The 18,378-nt window shown below is 46.2% G+C and overlaps 1 protein-coding gene across 1 annotated transcript; it reads left to right on the top strand.

The window, feature by feature from the left end:
- Positions 1-1,833: 1,833 nt before the first annotated feature.
- LOC119968641 (craniofacial development protein 1-like) lies at positions 1,834-18,270 on the top strand (the record flags this gene model as incomplete). Its single annotated transcript, XM_038801265.1, has 2 exons — positions 1,834-2,430; positions 18,151-18,270. Coding segments are annotated over 2 exons (717 nt in total), but the record flags the coding sequence as incomplete, so codon positions are not given.
- Between the last annotated feature and the right edge of the window lie 108 nt (positions 18,271-18,378).

Genomic DNA, 18,378 nt, shown 5'->3' with positions numbered 1-18,378 from the left:
CCAGTCTGCAGCTGTGGGTGGTGCTGCTGATCACCAGCCAAGCAAAATTCTCCAGCGGACAATTAGAGAAGCAAAAACAAGGGAATCGGCCCTCTTCCTCATGAATAATTCTGATACCCCAAAGACTGCGACTCTTGGGCACGGCTCCACCCTCACCCCCACAACTTTGGACATTGCCTTGAAGAAGGCTGTCCAGAACTTGACGAGCCTTGGCATGCCCAGAACAAGTGCCCAGAATATGTGGGTGTGGTTGGCCAGGCCTCCCTGGAGCCGTTCACATTTTTCCTGCACCTCCAGGAAGAACCTGCTCAGTTGGATTTTTCTCAGGTGTGCTCTGTGTCTGTTGGAGCTAGTGCACTGCCTTCCTGGTGGATAGCAGTTTAAAGTCCATTTGTAACGGTTCATAGTCGGGACCTCAGAGTACCTACTGTACAGAATAGAGTCGATCATGTTGCTGCCTAGCCGCTCTCTCTTCCCTGTCTCTGCATGTCTTGCAGGTGATAATTTCTCCTGTAATCACAGCCTTCAGCACCTCCCAGGATGTGGAGGGTGAGATCTGCCCTTCCCGGTTTTTAGTAATGTACTTGTCTATGGCCTGTGATGTTTTCTAGCAGAAGACCTATCGGCCAAAAGTTCGTGTCCAACCTCACATCCATGTAGTGTAGAACGTGATTGGAGATTACAATCGCGGAGTATTCCGCTCTTACTATTTCTGGAAGCACCAATTTCCCCAATACAAAGAAGTCGATGTGGGTATAGACCTTGTGTACTGGCGGGAAAAACAAGAATTCCTGCTTACCTGGGTGCATGAACCACCACGGGTCCACTGCCCCCATCTGCTCCATAAATGTTCCCATTTCCTTAGCCATGCCTGCCATTTTCCCTGTTCAGAATTTGGATCTGTCCGTCAGTAGGTCCTGTACATGGTTAAAGTGCTTATTATGACGTACTGTCCCTCTTGGTCCTTAACCGTCCTTGTCGCAGTAAACACCATTCTCTTACTTATCCGTATGGCTAACCCCCCCCCCCCCCCCCTCGCCCTTGACCCGTGGCAGGAATGGTAGATCTGTCCCACCCAGCGCCTTTCCTTTACCCGCAGTCGGTCCTTCTCCCTAAGGTGCACCTCTTAGAGGGAGACTTTGTCCACTTTGATGTCTTTCAGGTGGGTGAAGACTCTGGACCTTTTCACTGGGCTGTAAAGTCGCCTAATGATCCAAGTGACTATCCTTTTTTTTTTCATTTTAATTTGTATAGACACATTGGCAACGTCATGATTCAGATTGCAGATATTAAAAGTATTCACAAAACTAAAGTACAATTTTTTTTGTCCTTGTAGAACAAAAGTGAACAGTAATGTCACCAAATAACATCGAGCCCAAGTATGAAGTTGTATAACATGCAATGATCTTTGTCACCTCATTGAACTTGCCGCAGTCATTAAAAAATAAAAAAAGTCCCACGACCCACTATTAGTCACTGTCCAACTATCTATCGATCAATTTTAAAAAAAACATTTATCTTTAACACAGAGTTAACAATTAAAAATACAATGGAGTCCACAGGAAAGGCTGGACATTGCTTACAGAACGTGTGGGACAGTCACAGTCCTGGGGCACTGGTAATTGGTGCTGAGTTGATCAGATATACATTTACATTAAACAACATGCTTCGGAGAGATTGTCACGGCTTCATGTTACTGAGCCGGATGTCACGTTCCAGCTCAAACTGCCAGAAAAAGGCTCTCAAGAAAGCAGGAAAAGGAATCTCTTCCAAAAAAAGGAACCCAGGGGGACTATGTTTGCGGCGTGATGATGTGGAAGAAGGAGAGAGTGACCATACTGCCCACACAACAGTGGACGACGATTTGCAGAAAAGAAGAAAGCTGATGACCTCTGGGCCAACTTCCTGAGTGATGTTGGGCAAAAGCCTAAACCTGTAGCAATTACTCCAACTTCCAGAAAAGAGGACATATTAGTAGATCAAGAGAAGTTGAGCAAGTCTCCGGACATAGTGAAAGATTCCGAGAAGCCCAAAGCACCTGGAAAAGTCAAAATCACAAAGGTGTTTGATTTTGCTGGAGAAGAAGTCAAGGTGACTAAAGAAGTGGATGCGGCTTCCAAAGAAGCTAAAATCTTTTTTAAAAACCAGAATGAAGTTCAGGAAAAAGATTTACCAGCAGTACCAGCAACTGTGGAAGTGGGAGTTCCTACAGGTTCAGGAGTAAAGAGACAAAGTGCTATAGGTAACATTCTGGGAAAGATGGGAGGAAAGAAACAAAAGATGAGCACCTTGGAGAAATCAAAGGTGGACTGGGAAGCATTCAAAGAAAAGGAAGGGATTGGCGACGAACTTGCAATCTATAACCGAGGAAAAGAAGGATACATCGAACGGAAAGCTTTCTTGGACAGAGTCGATCACCTACTGGGAAGTGTTTATCTCCCACACCTCCTGCCTGCAGGATCAACCATACTTACCTTATGGATGTGCCCCTGCACTCCAGGATTTCCCTTTGTAATGGAGCCATTCAAAATGGCCATGGTCACTGCTCACCATGAGGCTGGCCGCTGCACTCCGGGGTTTCCCTTTGTCCAGGGACTGCACAACCTAGACGCTAACTGTGTGTACGCCATGTGGGTGAGCGCCTGAACTCCGGGGTTTCCCTTTGTTCAGGAATCCCCCAAAGTGACTTCTTGTAGTGCCACCTTGTTCCACATTTCTGAGAGACCTGCTGAAGTGAGGGTGGAGCCGTGCCCAAGAGTCGCAGTCTTTGGGGTATCAAAATTATTCATGAAGAAGAGGGCCGATTCCCTTGCTTTTGCTTCTCTAATCGCCCGCTAGAGAATCTTGCTTGGCTGGTGAGCCCTTCCTCCCCCCTGTCATTTTGTTCCCTCTACGGATTTGTTTCATCCCCACTCCTGCTGTCCCCCAACCCCACCCCCCCCCCCCCCACCCCCTCCCCGTACCCCCCTCTCTTTACCTCTCTGTTTTCCCCTCCTTGGTGTTGTGTCCCCTCCCCCACCCCCGTCAGATGTTCTCTCCCCAATGGAGGATGCATCATGCCCCCTCCCCCCCCTCACTCATACATCCTGGTGCTAGCTTTCCCACTTGTGTGGTGGCCCACCTCCTGGGGCCGGTCTGAGCCCCTCCTATGCCTCCTGTTGGTGTCCCCTGTATCTCCTCCTCACCATCTCCTGCGCGCTGCTGCACTCACCCCCTCCTTTCTGCAAACTGTGCTCTGCTGCACTCGTCCCCTCCTTTCTGCGAACCGGTTCCCCTGTTCATAATGAGCCGATGCAGTCCCGCGCAAGATTGTCTATTGGTTTTCCTCTGCCTCCTCGGTGCCTTCTATATCGCTGTCTCCCTTGCTGTCTGTCCAGACCGTTCTTTTGGACGGGCTAGTCTGCTTCTGCAGGGGCAGTAAAGTAATGTTCCTTGCCCTGGTATGTTACCCAGAGCCAGGCTGGGTACAGCATCCCTAGTTTAATTTTGTTTTTGTACAGTGCCGATTTTACCTCATTAAATTCAGCCCTGCGCTTTACCAGGTCCGCCCCAATGTCCTGGTAGACTCTGATTTTATGTCCCTCCCAGTTAAAAGCCTTTGTCTCTCTGGCCCAGCGAAGGATCCTTTCCCGGTCCTGGCACTTGTGCAATTTGTCTATGTCCGCTCTCGGCTGCTCCCCTGCCTTGGGGTTTGGCTCAGAGGGACCTGTGAGCCCAGTCGATCTCCGGCAGCTTGGGGAACCTGTCCCTCCCCACTAGGTTACCCAGCATTTGGGCCAAATTGCCGGTCAGATCCCTGCCCTCAATTCCCTCTGGCAGCTCAGCTATTCTAATGTTCTGCTGCCTTGACCGATTTTCTTGGTCCTCCATCTTTCCTTTCAAGCTCCCCTGGGTCGCCACCAACCTCTTGATTTCGACCACCAGGGCGACGATTCGGTCACTCTGGTCTGGTGAGGATTTCTCCAGCTCCTTTATTGTGCTCCCCTGTGCCTTCAGTCTCCTTCCCATACTGTCGAGAGCCAGCTACGTGGTGGCCAGCACCTCTGACACTGCAACTTTGACTGCCGCCTTTATTTCTACCTTAATGCCATCTCTCATCTCCTTCAGTTCCCTGGTGAGAAACATCTTCCATCCATCGCCTTGGGGGATGGGGAGGGGGAGGGAGGGAGTGAAAAGCTCTCTTTTCAGGTCTCCTGTCTCCCTCTCTCGAGGGTGGCTGGGGCCCCTCACCTCGTGGGTCTGCTGATCCGCTGGCCTGCTGCTCTTGTCCCTTGCTGCAGTTCTTGGTGTCACTGTGACCTCTTGAGCTGCTTCTTCCTGGCATGCTTATATCTTGTCGTTGAGGGTGAGGGATTGTTTTAGTCCATTTTTGTGGGCTAAATTCGGTCAAAAGTGCCCATTATTCTGTTTTATGGACGACAACCACCTGATTTATGGCTACTCAGCACATCCCCTGGACTGGAAGTCCAACAGGCCTGGCATTATACCAGCACTGAAATTCATACACCATATCGCTCATTTGTGCAATAGGCAAAAATATGTTTTTTTTTATATAATCTTTCTTGTCACAAGTAGGCTTAAATTAACACTGCAATGAAATTACTGTGAACAGCCCCTAGTCGCCACACTCTAGCACATGTTCGGGTACACAGAGGGAGAATTCAGAATGTCTAAATTACATAATAGCATGTCTTTCGGGACTTGTGGGAGGAAACCCACGCAGACGCGAGAACATATAAACACCACACAGACAGTGGCCCAAGCTGTGAATTGAACCTGGGACCCTGGTGCTGTGAAGCCATAGTGCTAACCACTGTGCTACCGTGCTGCCCACTACATTTTAAATCAAAGCAAGTTGTTGTAACAGTTTGATCATGAGATGACAAGATGTTGAAGAAAATTAATAACTGTGGAGTGGAATCCAACAAAATAGTAACAGAATTTGGCTAATAATTGGAGAAATCCATTTGTATAAAAGAGAACAGAGTAGGACTGGGGTAGGTGGCACAGTGGTACTTTCACTGGTCTAGTAAACCAGAGGCCTAGAGTAATGCTCTGGGGACCCATATTCAAATCCCGCCGCTACAGATGGTGAATTTAATAAACATTTGGACTTAAAAGTCTAATGATGATCATGAAACCATTGATGACTGTTGTAAAAACCCTTCTGGTTCACTAATGCTCTTTAGGGAAGGAAATCTGCCACCCTGACCTGGTCTGGCCGACATATGACAATGTCCACAACAATCTGGTTCACTCTTATGGGATGGGCAATAAATGATGGCCCAACCTGTGTCTCCCATGTCCATTGGACCACTGGAATATGAGGCTGGAGAAGTAGTAATAGGAAACAAAGAAATGGCAGAGGAATTGAAGAGGTACTTTGCATCACTCTTCACGGTGGAAGACACTAGTAGGATGCCAGATGATACAAAGATTTGCAGAGGGACAAGTAGTGTTGAGGAAGCAGGGGTGCTGCAGAAGGACTTGGACAGGCTAGGAGAGTGGGAAAAGAAGTGGCAGATGGAATACAATGTGGAAAAGTGTAGAGGTTATGCACTTTGGAAATCAGAAGCATAAAAGGACTTGGGAGTCCTTGTTCATGATTCTGATAAGGTTAGCGTGCAGGTTGTCGGCAGATAGGAAGGCAAATGCAGTTGGACAGCACGGTGACACAGTGGTTAGCACTGAGACTGCGGCGCTGTGGACCCGGTTCAAATCCCTGGGTCACTGTCCGTGTGGAGTTTACATGTTTCACCCCCACAACCCAAAAGATGTGCAGGTTAGGTGGATTGGCCACGCTAAATTTCCCCTTAATTGGGAAAAAAAATAATTGGGTGCTCCAAATTTTTTTTAAAAGGAAGGCAAATGCAATGTTAGCATTCATGTCGAGAGGGCTAGAATTCAAGAGCAGGGATGTACTTCCGAAGCTGTATAAGGCTCTGGTCAGACCCCATTTAAAGTATTGTGAGAAGTTTTGGGCCCTGTATCTAAGGAAGGATGTGCTGGCCTTGGAAACGGTCCAGAGGAGGTTCACAAAAATGATCCCTGGAATGAAGAGCTTGTCATATGAGGAACGGTTGAGGACTCTGGGTCTGTACTCATTGGAGTTTAGAAGGATGAGGGAGGATCTTATTGAAACTTACAGGATACTGCATGGCCTGGATAGAATGGACATGGAGAGGATTTTTCCACTTGTAGGAAAAACCAGAACCAGAGGACACAATCTCAGACTAAAAACCTTTGGAACAGAGATGAGGAGAAATTTCTTCAGCCAGAGGGTGGTAAATCTGTGGAACGCTTTGCCACAGAAGGCTGTGGTGGCCAAATCACTCAGTGTCTTTAAGACAGAGATAGATTTGTTCTTGATTAATCAGGGGTTATGGGGAGAAGGCAGGAGAATGGGGATGAAAAAGATATCAGCCATGTTTGAATGACGGAGCAGACCCGATGGGCCAAGTGTGCAATTCTGCTCCTATGTCTTATGGTCGTATGGCACTTGAACGAAGAAAAAAAATACATGCATTATGTTCAGCAATCAGCTGTGCTAGAGTTTTGAATGTATCGGTACTACATGTCCTATCTTGCTTGCTGTAGTCCTGTAACCTCTGCCATGAGGGGATCTTGGCCAATTTACAATGAGTTCAATAAAGACCTCTCACTGAGCCAGACACAGAAGCATTGCAGTTTCAACACAATACAAGCTGCAGCATAAACCAAGTGACCGAAGAAGCTGAGAGACCATGAGGTCAATAATGTGATGGAAATTTTTGCAGTGAATCAGGTGCCAAAGCCCTGCGCTACCTTGTACAGAGTTCGTGAATGCTCCAGGTTCGATTAAAATGAGTGGCAAGCCTCTTAATCCACTTGCAATGTCTAAACAGCACTCCAAATGCTCAGCATCCATTTGAAATGCATGTCCAGAAACACTTAGCACTGGTCCTGAGCCCCACACACATTCTCCCTGGTAAGACATCTTTCTGCACATCCTTGTAACCTTGCCACTCACATTGCACATCATGTATTATATGATGGGAAAGCTGCCTAGACATTTAAGTTGGCTGGCATCATATTATTTTATATTGTAAGGACATTCATAGCCCACAGATACAGCAGTTGTTACTTGCTTAAAAGGTTTGTAGTGCCAGGTGTGTTGTGATTTGTCTTTATTATGAAATGAATTGAAGGTAAAAATAAGGATGTTACGCTTCAGTTATACAGGGCATTGGTGAGACCACATCTCGAATGCCGTGTGCAGTTTTGGTCTCCTTATTTATGGAAGGATGTAAATACATTGGAGGCTATCAGAAGTAGATGGGGAAAGTAGAACTCAAAACACAAACAGATCAATCATGATCTTATTGAATAGTGAAGCAGGCTCGATGGGCTGAATGGCTTGCTTCTGCTCCTGCTTTGTATGTCTGTCAGGGATTACACCATGACATCACTAGAAAGAAACTGTGTCCTGCGATCTATTTTTAGTTTCAATTTTACTTTCAGCAGCCACACAGACACAAGCACATAACTCTGTAACTCTGGTGTCTTTATGGGTGGGATTCTCTGATCCTGAGGCTAAGTGTTGGCACCATCGGAAACGCAATTGCATTTCTCGACGGCATCAACACGGCCTCAGGATCAGCAATTCTGGCCCCTACAGGGGACCAGCACGCTGCTCCAGCTGCTAATCCTGGCGTAAACTGGGCGCCGCAAGGTCCGTGCATGTGCAGTGGCACCGGCACCAACGCGCGCATGCGCAGTGGCTCCCTTCTCCGGGCCGGCCCCAACACCAAATGTGTGTGTGTGAGTGTGTGTGTGTCTGTGTGCGCAAGTGTGTGTCTGTGTGTGTGCGCGAGTGTGTGTGTATATGTGTGTGTGAATGTATGTGTATGTGTGTGTGAGTGAGTGTGTGTGTGTGCACGAGTGTGTGTCTGTGTGTGTGCGCGAGTGTGTGTTTATATGTGTGTGTGTATGTGTGAATGTGTGTGCATGTGTGTGTGAGTGAGTGTGTGCGTGTGCACGAGTGTGTGTCTGTGTGTGTGAGTGTGTGTGTGTGCAAGTGTGTGTGTGTTGCTGTGTGTGCATTGGAATTGAAAATATCATAGAATTCATAGAATTTGCAGTTCAGAAGGAGGCCACTCGGCCCATCGAGTCTGCACCGGCTCTTGGAAAGAGCACCCTACCCAAGGTCAACACCTCCACCTTATCCCCATAACCCAGTAACCCCACCCAACACTAAGGGCAATTTTGGACACTAAGGGCAATTTATCATGGCCAACCTAACCTGCACATCTTTGGACTGTGGGAGGAAACCGGAGCACCCGGAGGAAACCCACGCACACACAGGGAGGATGTGCAGACTCCACACAGACAGTGACCCAAGCCGGTATCGAACCTGGGTCTCTGGAGCTGTGAAGCAATTGTGCTATCCACAAGGCTACCTGTGTCATTTGAAACATGGAAGTTGGCAATATCTGGTCTGAGAGAAACATGAGAGGATACAGGGAAAGATCCCACAAAGGGTTAATAGCAGCTGCAAAGAGCAGGATTACAAAATGCAGATTCCTTCTCCCAAACAGGAATTTTGTATGAAGCTAAAAACAATGGTTCACACCTTCATTGAAATTAACTATTTTAGTAAGCATCTGGAAAAGCATGGATGAGAGTTTCAGTTGAGTTAAGTGATAAACGTAAACCTTTCAATTTATAACTAAGTGAATTTTTAGCATACAGCTAAAAGCAATGTTTCACACCTTCATTGAAATTAACTATCTTAGTAAGCAGCTGAAATGGAAAGGAGGAGGTTCTGTTGAATTCGGTGACAATTCTAGGTGTGAAATTCTGCGAACACCAAGTAAATTAAAAGAAAATTGGAGACTATCAGTCTACGAGAAACATAATTTAGACCCAAAATCAAAGTCAAAATTATGAGCTGGGGACACAATTGGAAAATAAAACTATAGAAATGACAGGAATTAAAAGTAACACCCCTTTGAAATCAAAGCACTTTGAACATCACAAAGGAAACAATGTAATCAGAGACCTGAGGGGTGAGGTCATGTCAAAATGAATACTTCGTTGTATTAGAATGTTTAGATAAGATTCTTTTTACAATCAAAGTGAAATAAAAGTTATTTTAACATAAAGTCATAAAAACTTAATAACTGTTAGAAAGAGAATATAAACCCAGAGACCAGAGCAGGAACTACCAGAACTCAGAGAGAGGAGAGAAACAGAGGAGGAACAAGAGAAGCAAGCAGAGTCAGCTCACAGTCAGCTCGGTCATGGGAAAGATAAGACATGGCAACCGAGCTAAAACAGCTAATACATTTAAGGACGACTAGAATTTAAAGAGGAGGCAGAGTCAGCTCAGAGTCAGCTCACAGACAGCCAGCAGAGCCAGCTCCTACAGCTCGGTACATGGGAAAGATAGGACATAGCAACCGAGCTCACCAGCGAATACATCTAAAGAAGACCAAATTTTTAAAAGATTGATTGTCATGTGGGCCTGAAGGTCCCTTCAACCAACCAGAAGGATCCAGAAGCAAGATCTTTTTACCTATCTGTAAAGAAAGTGGTTGCAGCTTTTAAAATAAAAAATATAATAATAAAATAACTTAATTTAACCTGAAATAGTGGTTATTCCTAAGTCTACTTTACTTACTTAGCAATGCAGGACCCAGGATCGATGCTACTAAGTGGTAAGTAGATGAAATCTTTGGTGAAGGTATCGTGGATTATCATTAAATTTACAATGCAGAAGGAGGCCATTCGGCCCATCGAGTCTGCACTGGCTCTTGGAAAGAGCACCCCACCCGAGGTCAACACCTCCACCCTATCCCCACAACCCAGTAACCCCACCCAACACTAATGGCAATTTTGGACACTAAGGGCAATTTACCATGGCCAATCCACCTAACCTGCACATCTTTGGACTGTGGGAAGAAACCAAAGCACCCAGAGGAAACCCACGCACACACAGGGAGGATGTGCAGACTCCGCAGAGACAGTGACCAAAGTTGGAATCGAACCTGGGACCCTGGAGCTGTGAAGCAATTGTGCTACCCACAATGCTACCATGCTGCCGTGGTATGGATTATACCGGAGGATAACTTGAAAATATAGTTTGACCTGAATAGCACCCACTGAAGCCGGCACAGAAACCCTGTTCACCATTTAGAATGTTGGCACTTTTTGGTATAGGGGGAATTCTAAGAATAGTGGTGAGTTTTCAACAACAGCATGTAAGTGTGTGTGTGTGCATGTGAGTGTCTGCATGTGAGTGTGTGTGTGTGCATGTGAGTGTGTGTGTCTGTATGTGTGTGGAGTATGTGTGTGTACATGCGTGTGTGTGTGTGCATGTGAGTGTGTGCATCTGTGTGCGTGCATGTAAGTGTGTGTACATGTCTGTGTGTGTGTGCATCTGTGTGAATGCAGTGTGTCTGTGATGTGTGTTTGTGTGTGCATATGTGTGAATCTGTGTGTGTGTATATGTTTGTGAGCATATTGTGTGTGTGTGTGTACATGTGTGTGTACATGTGTGTGCATGTGTTTGTGTGTGCATGTGTGTGAGTGGTGTGTAAGTGTAGTGTGTGTATTTGTGAGTATGTGTCGTGTATATGAGTGTGTGTGAGTATGGTGTGAATGTGTGTGTGTAGTGTGTGTGAGTGAGTGTGAGTATCGTCTGTGTGAATGTGAGTGAATGAGTGTGTGTCTGTGTGTGTGTTTGAGTAAATGTGTGTATGTGAGTGTGTGTTTGTGTGTGTGTACATGTGTGTGTGTGTATCAGTAATTTTTTTTCTTTTACAAGATGTGGGCATCGTTGGTTCGGCCGGCATTTAATGCCCATGCCGAGTTGCCCATCAGAAGATGGTGGTGAGCTGCCTTCTTAAACTGCTGCAGTCCTTGAGGTGTAAGTACACCCACTGTGCTGTTAGGGAGGGAGTTCCAGGATGTTGCCACAGCAACAGTGAAGGAATGGCGATATATTTCCAAGTCAGGGTGGTGAGTGGCTTGGAGGGGAAGCTCCAGGTGGTGGGGTTCCCAGGTATCTGCTGCTCTTGTCCTTCGAGATGGTAGTGGTCTTGGGTTTGGGAGGTGCTGTCTAAGGAGCCTTGGTGAGATACTGCAGTGCATCTTATAGATGGTACACATGGCTGGCACTGTTCGTCGGTGGAGGAGGGTTTCAATGTTTATGGAAGGGGGAGCAGTCAAGCGGGCTGTTTTGTCCTGGGTGATGTCGAGCTTGTTGAATGCTGTTGGAGCTGCACTCATCCAGGCAATCGGACAGTATTCTATTACACTCCTGACTTGTACCTTGTAGGTGGTGGACAGACTTTTGGGGGGGTCAGGAGGTGAGTTACTAACCGTAGTATTCCTAGTCTTAGGCCTGTCCTGGTAGCCACAGTGTGTGACTGTGTGTGTGTGTGTTTGTGTGAGTGTGTGAGTTTGTGCATGTGTGTGTGTTTGTGTGAGTAGTGTGTTTGTATATGTGAGTAGTGTGTTTGTGTGTGAGTGTGTGAGTTTGTGCATGTATGTGTGTTTATGTGAGTGTGAGTAGTGTGTTTGTGTATGTGAGTAGTGTGTTTGTGTGTGAGTGTAGAGTGTGTGTGTGCGTGTCATCTATGTGTATTTGTGCATGTGTGTTCTGTGTGTGTGTTATGTGTAGTGTGCTTGTGTTCTATGTTTATGTGTGCGTGTATTCTATGTGTGTGGTGCATTTGTGTTCTGTATGTGTCTATGTATGTTGCGTCTGTGTGTGTAGTGTATTTGTATTCTGTGTGTGTCTGAGTGTGTTGTGTGTGTTTGTGGCTGTGTGTGTAGTGTATTTGTGTTCTATGTGTGTGTGTGTGTGTGTGGTAAATCATCAATAATTTGGTGGTTATGTGCAGCAGGAGTTTGTTACAAAGTGCAGGCTTATAAATAATCATTTTACAGCAACTGGTCCTTACATAGGGGAACAGTCTGAATCATTGTTAGAATTAAAACATTTTTCATATTAGAATGCCACAGGTAGCTTTAGGATGTTAAACAGAAGAAAAACATTGCTTTCCTGATAGCTACTTCTCTTACTGGCAGTCTTTCCCGTGTGACTAACAATATTGTTCTTTCATTGTTTGTCTCAACATTCATCTCACATCACCATCAATTATCCCACTCATCTTATTTTCAAAGCTCTGCCCCTTGTCTATCTTTTTTTTTAGAAGTTTTTATTCTCCATTTTCACATTTTCCTCCAAAATCCCCCACCCCCAAACAGTAAACGGTAACAAATACAAAGTCAATCCCCTTAACCAGGGCTGGCCCAAGGTACCGGCAACTTGGGCAGTCGCCCGGGGCGCCATGTGTTAGGGGGCGCCAGAGACTCGGGTCCCGCGCATGCGCAGTTGGGCCGGTGCCAACCAGCGCATGCGCGGTGGCCGCCCTCCCCACCTTGCTAATGTACAGTGCCCTCTTCACCCGGTTGAAAGCAGCCCGCCTCCTCGCCAGCTCCACCGTAAAGTCTTGGTATACATGTATACCAGCTCCAGCCCACTGCACCACCCGCTTCTGCTTGACCCAGCACAGGACCTTCTCCTTCACACTGTACCTACAGAAGCACAGAGTCACTACCCTTGGCGGCTCACTCGCCTTTGGTACAGGCCTCCACAACCGATGAGCCCGATCCAGTTCATATCGGGAGGGATTCTCCCCCTCTCCCAATAGTTTCGCCAGCATAGCGGCAAAATACTCCGTCGGCCTCGGCCCTTCAACTCCTTCGGGCAGCCCCACAATCCTCAAATTCTGACGCCTGGTCCTGTTTTCCAGGTCTTCCAATTTGCCTCGCAGATCGTTGTTCACCTCCATCGCCTTCCGCATCTCCTTCCCCATCGAGGTAAGTTGATCACCGTGCTGCGCCACCGTCTACTCCACTTCCTTCAGCGCCTCCCCTTGCGCCCGCACCTCCGCCACTGCACTCGCCACAGCCGTCGTCACCTGGGAAATCGCCTCCTCCACCAGCACACTCAAAACCTCCCTCATTTTCTTCCTCATCGCCTCCAGGTGTTTTGTAAACTGCCTTTCGAATTCTGCAGCCATCACCTTAGTTATTTCTTCAGCCTTCAGCAATGCGGCCTCCCCTGGTGCTCCAGTCTCCTTTTTCCCCGGTGACCCCGTGGTGACCTCTCCACTCCCCGACGGGCCCTCAGCTGTTCTTTTACCGGCCGTTTTCTTGCTGATCCTGGACATCTTCTTCTACTGTGCCTTCTCCGTGCCTTCTCCCTGCCTGTGACGCCTCCGTGGACCCTGGGATCGGGCCTAAAGCCCTGAAAATGCCGTTCCCGATCGGGAGCCCTCCGTTACGCGGCCGCCTCCCGAGCGCCGTCACCGGAAGTCCGCCACTTGTCTATCTTTAACATAGAACGTAGAACACAGAACATACAGTGAAGAAGGAGGCCATTTGGTCCATCGAGTCTGCACCGACCCACTTAAGCCCTCACTTCCACCCTATCCCGTAACCCAATAACCTCTCCTAACCTTTTTTGGTCACTAAGGGCAATTTATCACGGCCAATCCACCTAACCTGCACGTCTTTGGACTGTGGGAGGAAACCGGAGCACCCGGAGGAAACCCACACAGACACAGGGAGAACGTGTCGGCTCCACACAGACAGTGACCCAGCGAGAAATCAAACCTGGGACCCTGGCGCTGTGAAGCCACATGTATCATCTTGTTTATTTTTTTCTCTATTAACAGCCCCGTGCACCCCCAATCTCATTGGGAAGTTTCGAGGCTCCCATCAGCCCTGCTTCACCACACCTAAAATAGCCTTTCTTCAGTGACAGCGGACTCAGGTGGATTTTGTGCATGGCCTGTCCTCCATGAACCAAGATGGACTGGCATTATCAACTCCATAGGTCCTCCGACAGACAATGTTCAGTGGGACTACTAACAGATCAGTCCCCTCCTTCTCTCCCGGCCCATCCTCACTTGCCTCATCATCTCTGCCAACATTCCTCCTGCAAGCAGGGAACTGGATTAGGTGGAGTTACTGGGTTACAGGGAGAGGGTGGAGGCATGGGCTTAAGTAGAGTGCTCTTTCCAAGAGCCGGTGCAGACCCGATGGGCCGAATGGCCTCCTTCTGCACTGTAAATTCTATGAATCTTATGGATGATCTGAGTTATGAAACTTCTAATATCCAAAGTCACAGCCAATCCAATCAAGTCATGGGCTATCCCTTTCTCTGAGATTATGCCCTCTGTCCTGGACTCTCCCACAAAGGGAACCATCCACTCTCCATCAAGCCACCTAAGAATTCTATAATAATAATAATAAAAAAATCCTTATTAGTGTCACAAGTGGGCTTGCATTAACACTGCAAAGACGTACTGTGAAAATCCCCCAGTCACCACACTCCAGCGCCTGTTCGGGTACACAGAGGGAAAATTCAGAATGTCCAATTCATTGAACAGCACGTCTTTCGGGATTTGTGGGAGGAAACCGGAGCGCCCGGAGGAAACCCACGTAGACACGGGGAGAATGTGCAAATTCCGCACAGTGACCCAAGCAGCGAATCGAACCCAACTAGGGAAGGGCAATAGATGCTGGCCTAACCAGTGAAGCCCACGTCCCGGGAACAAATAAAACAAGCCAGGTTTTACAGCTTCCATCCGAAAGGACATCAGCTGAGCTTCTGACAATCCAACAGCATCATCATCAGTTTTACTGATGCCGCACTTTTTATTTTCAAATATTTTGAACTGAATTTGAATTCTCAAGCGGAGTGGTGTGGGACGTGATCTCAAGTTCCCCAGATTGCTGCTGGTCAAGAATGGTTAACCAATTTCCTGAATGTGACCCTGCAACTGATGTCATGATACATAATTCAGTAAATTTGTCAATAAAACACCAAAACCAGCCCCAATCTTTTAGACAATGAAAAATCTGTTCTTGGCTATTGGTTTCATAGGGTGGTGTTCAGTCATTCGGATTTGACGATACAGAATTAGAATGTGGTGATCCACTGCCACCTGGTGGACATTAAACATCCGGTTAACTGCAGATATGAAAATTGCTTATTGTCACGAGTAGGCTTCAAATGAAGTTACTGTGAAAAGCCCCTAGTCGCCACATTCCAGCACCTGTTCAGGGAGGCTGTTACGGGAATTGAACAGTGCTGCTGGCCTGCTTGGTCTGCTTTCAAAGCCAGCGATTTAGCTGTGTGCTAAACAGCCCCTTATTCAACAGATATGTTGAATAATAGACACATACCCCAGGAGTGAGTTACAAGCCAAATTGAAATCGAAGCGTTCAAATGTAATATGTAACAATACATACCATACAGGCTGGAATATAATCAAAGATTTCAGATGGTTCATTAATATAACAATGGATGCCCAAGGGTGAGTTCAATTCTGGATTCTAATTGAGTGGTTCAGAAGGTTCATACATAGAATAACGGATACCTGAGAATGAGTTACAGGTTGGAATCTAATTCCGGACGTGATGGTTTAATAAACCCGCAAATGCTTAAATAAAATGTTGCATTATGAGGACTTTTGTCCTCTAAGTGAGCACCAACGGGCTCAAGAGCTTGTGTATGCATAGTAAATGGAAGCAGGATGAGGCCCTTCATAGTCCACATTGCTGTGGGGCTGGTTTAGCACAGGGCTAAAGAGCTGGCTTTTAAAGCAGATCAAAGCAGCCTAGCAACACAGTTCAATTCCTGCACCAGCCTCCCCGATCAGGCGCTGGAATGTGGCGACTAGGGGCTTTTCACAGTAACCTCAATTGAAGCCTACTTGTGATAATAAGCGATTTTCATTTCATTAAGGTATTGTATGCGGTTCACTGGTAAAAGTATCGACAAAGAATTAGCAGCAGATAATCCATAGGAAATGCTGGAGGAGTTCGTCGGCTGGGTTCACGTGTAAAAAGTGTACAATTGGCGCCATCTGGTGGTAAGTCACGTACATTGACTTAGGTCGCGAAGGATTTTTTTTCTATTGGAAAATCAGAAGTGTCTGAAAGTGATCTAACAAATTCCTTTTGAAGTGCACTGACGTTTTATGTAGATCAGAAACAACATTTGGAGTTAAATTTTGAGGTTGTCAGTGCCAGCACTGGCCATTAATGGAACATTTTCCAACTCGAAAGTCTATATGTGAGCTGGAGAAAATGGGTAGATGCAGAATCAAGTTGCCTCTACTCTGCCCCAACAATGTGCCTCAACGCCAAGTCACAGAAAAACCCCATTTACTGCATCACGGTTACATGTTTCCCTTTCCCACACCAACTCATCCCGCTGCCTTTGAGTGACATCGGGATCCCAAGTAATGTTCAACAAACGATCTGCTGCAGAGCTAAACGAAATACAATGGGTTTTTTTTGTAAGCCCCGGGAAGTAAAATGCCGAAATGCTCTGAAGATTGTAAATTAAGCATCGTCAAGGCCCTGCCTGTTTCCCTGTTTCAGCCTCCAGTTCACATCTCTATATTAGGTAAATATAGGCACTAAGTGATAGCTTTCGAATGATAGATGAAAGGTGTTGCCAGATTTAACCTGCTTGCTTACACTGGAGACATCAAATAGTTTGGGTTTCTGTTTATTGATCTATAACTGTTCAACTGCACGTCATCTAATCGGCACAGGTTGAGTGAAAAATGACAGGTTGATGGAATATGGTACAGATTGGGATAAATGTGTGGTTAAGAGTCGCCACCTGCAGTTGGTTTTGTTCCATTTTGAGAGTTCTCTTGACAATTCACACTTGGAGTACTGAGAAAAATAGCAGACAAGATGTTCTTTACTATTTTCTTTCAAGTAACATTACAGATATAGAAATACATATTGAATGCGCGAAAACGTGAGCTTGCACGTTTAGGTTTTTATTTAATTTCCATCATTTCACTTATCTGTTACGGCAGAATTTTACAGGTTCACAGAGTTTTACACCACACAAAGGCCCTTCGGCCCTTCGGTACGACTGGATAGTTAAACAGCGCGAGAGCAAGTCACTGGTTCCAAGCAACATCTGTGCTGAAGAAATAGCACAAAGCTGTGAAACTCACTCGTAAGCGGCTGGAAGAAGCAGGGGGCATCAATTCCGAGAATCCCACCAAAACACACACACTTGTTTGTAAAATTTAGATTCAAAGTGATGGAGCTACGCCAGGAAAACCGTGTGGGTTTCAGCATGTCCATCTCAATAATGTGTGGTCATTATTAATTGTTTCTTAATCATATAGAATTTACACTGCAGAATAAAATGCCTTTTTAATTTAATTTTCATTATAAGGGGTTAATAACATTTTAGTAAGGGAGAGAGATCCATTAGTGTTCAGGAACACAAAGCCTGTCTATTGCCCTGGTTTGAGTTGGATATTTAATTGCGGCTGTTGTTGAGCTCAGCGATACACTGTACATAGATTCAGGCTGGCCGGAGCTTTCTATTAAGGTGGAGAGGGAAGGAGCCGCTGCTATAACAGTGCATGTCGCTCCAGCCAGGAGCATATGTGCTTGGGAAAAGATCCCCTTGATGGTTAAGAAAAATAACAAAATAATTGGACAGCATCTGCTTCAGGGAACCTTTACCTGCCTGTTTAAGCGGCATCTTCGTAGTTGGTCTATAATATTTGGGCCCTGAAAAGTTGCGTTTCGTCCTTTTCCCCAAACAAATCTTCTTTATTCACTTAATTTTGCTTTTCATGACGAGAAACTAAAATGCGCTATTTCAACTTTCGAAATAACGATTTGGTTTATTTTTGCCTAATTACTGGTCCCGTCCACCTTAAAAAGTTGGGCTCCGCCCAAAGCTGGGAACTGAACTTGTCTTTTTATTTAAGTTTGTGAAGAGCTTTCTTTTTGATTCAAATTAAAGTTTTTTTTTTACACATTCAATGCCCCGTTCGGCTGGATGGGAAAGACAAAGAAATGTTGTGGGATAATTCAGATAAAATTTGAGATTAATGATCCCCTTACTGGAATGAGACTGATACTGAAATCTATCTAAGCGATATGAAGGGACAAAGAAAGCGTTTCCTCCTGTTGGGTTACCCAGAATTTCACTAGGGGACGGAGAGAGCATTGGATTGGAAGAAGTTTCAGTGAATGAGGGAGCTGTAAGGTTTACCGTGAATGTGACAATTGTATCTGTGATACTTTTGTGATTCGCAGAACAGGTTACATAAAATGCATCGGGGCTACCTAGAAAAAAAGGTGCAGAAGATTGAGAATTGCTTATTCAGTGAACTTGCCCAGCCCCCGGGTGGATCAGGAGCCCTCTTTCTGGCCTGATGGAGAGTGGGCTCAGGGCCAGTTGGCTGATCTAACTCTGTCTTACGCACCGAGCTGGGATAGGCTGTAGTGTCTTTGATGAGGGAAAGGAAGGGGCCGTGGTGAGGG

Source organism: Scyliorhinus canicula, chromosome 7, assembly GCF_902713615.1.
Source record: "Scyliorhinus canicula chromosome 7, sScyCan1.1, whole genome shotgun sequence".
Classification (NCBI taxonomy): Eukaryota; Metazoa; Chordata; class Chondrichthyes; order Carcharhiniformes; family Scyliorhinidae; genus Scyliorhinus; species Scyliorhinus canicula.
The sequence above is the reverse complement of the archived record's forward strand: the minus strand, read 5'-3'. Positions and strand labels throughout refer to the sequence as shown.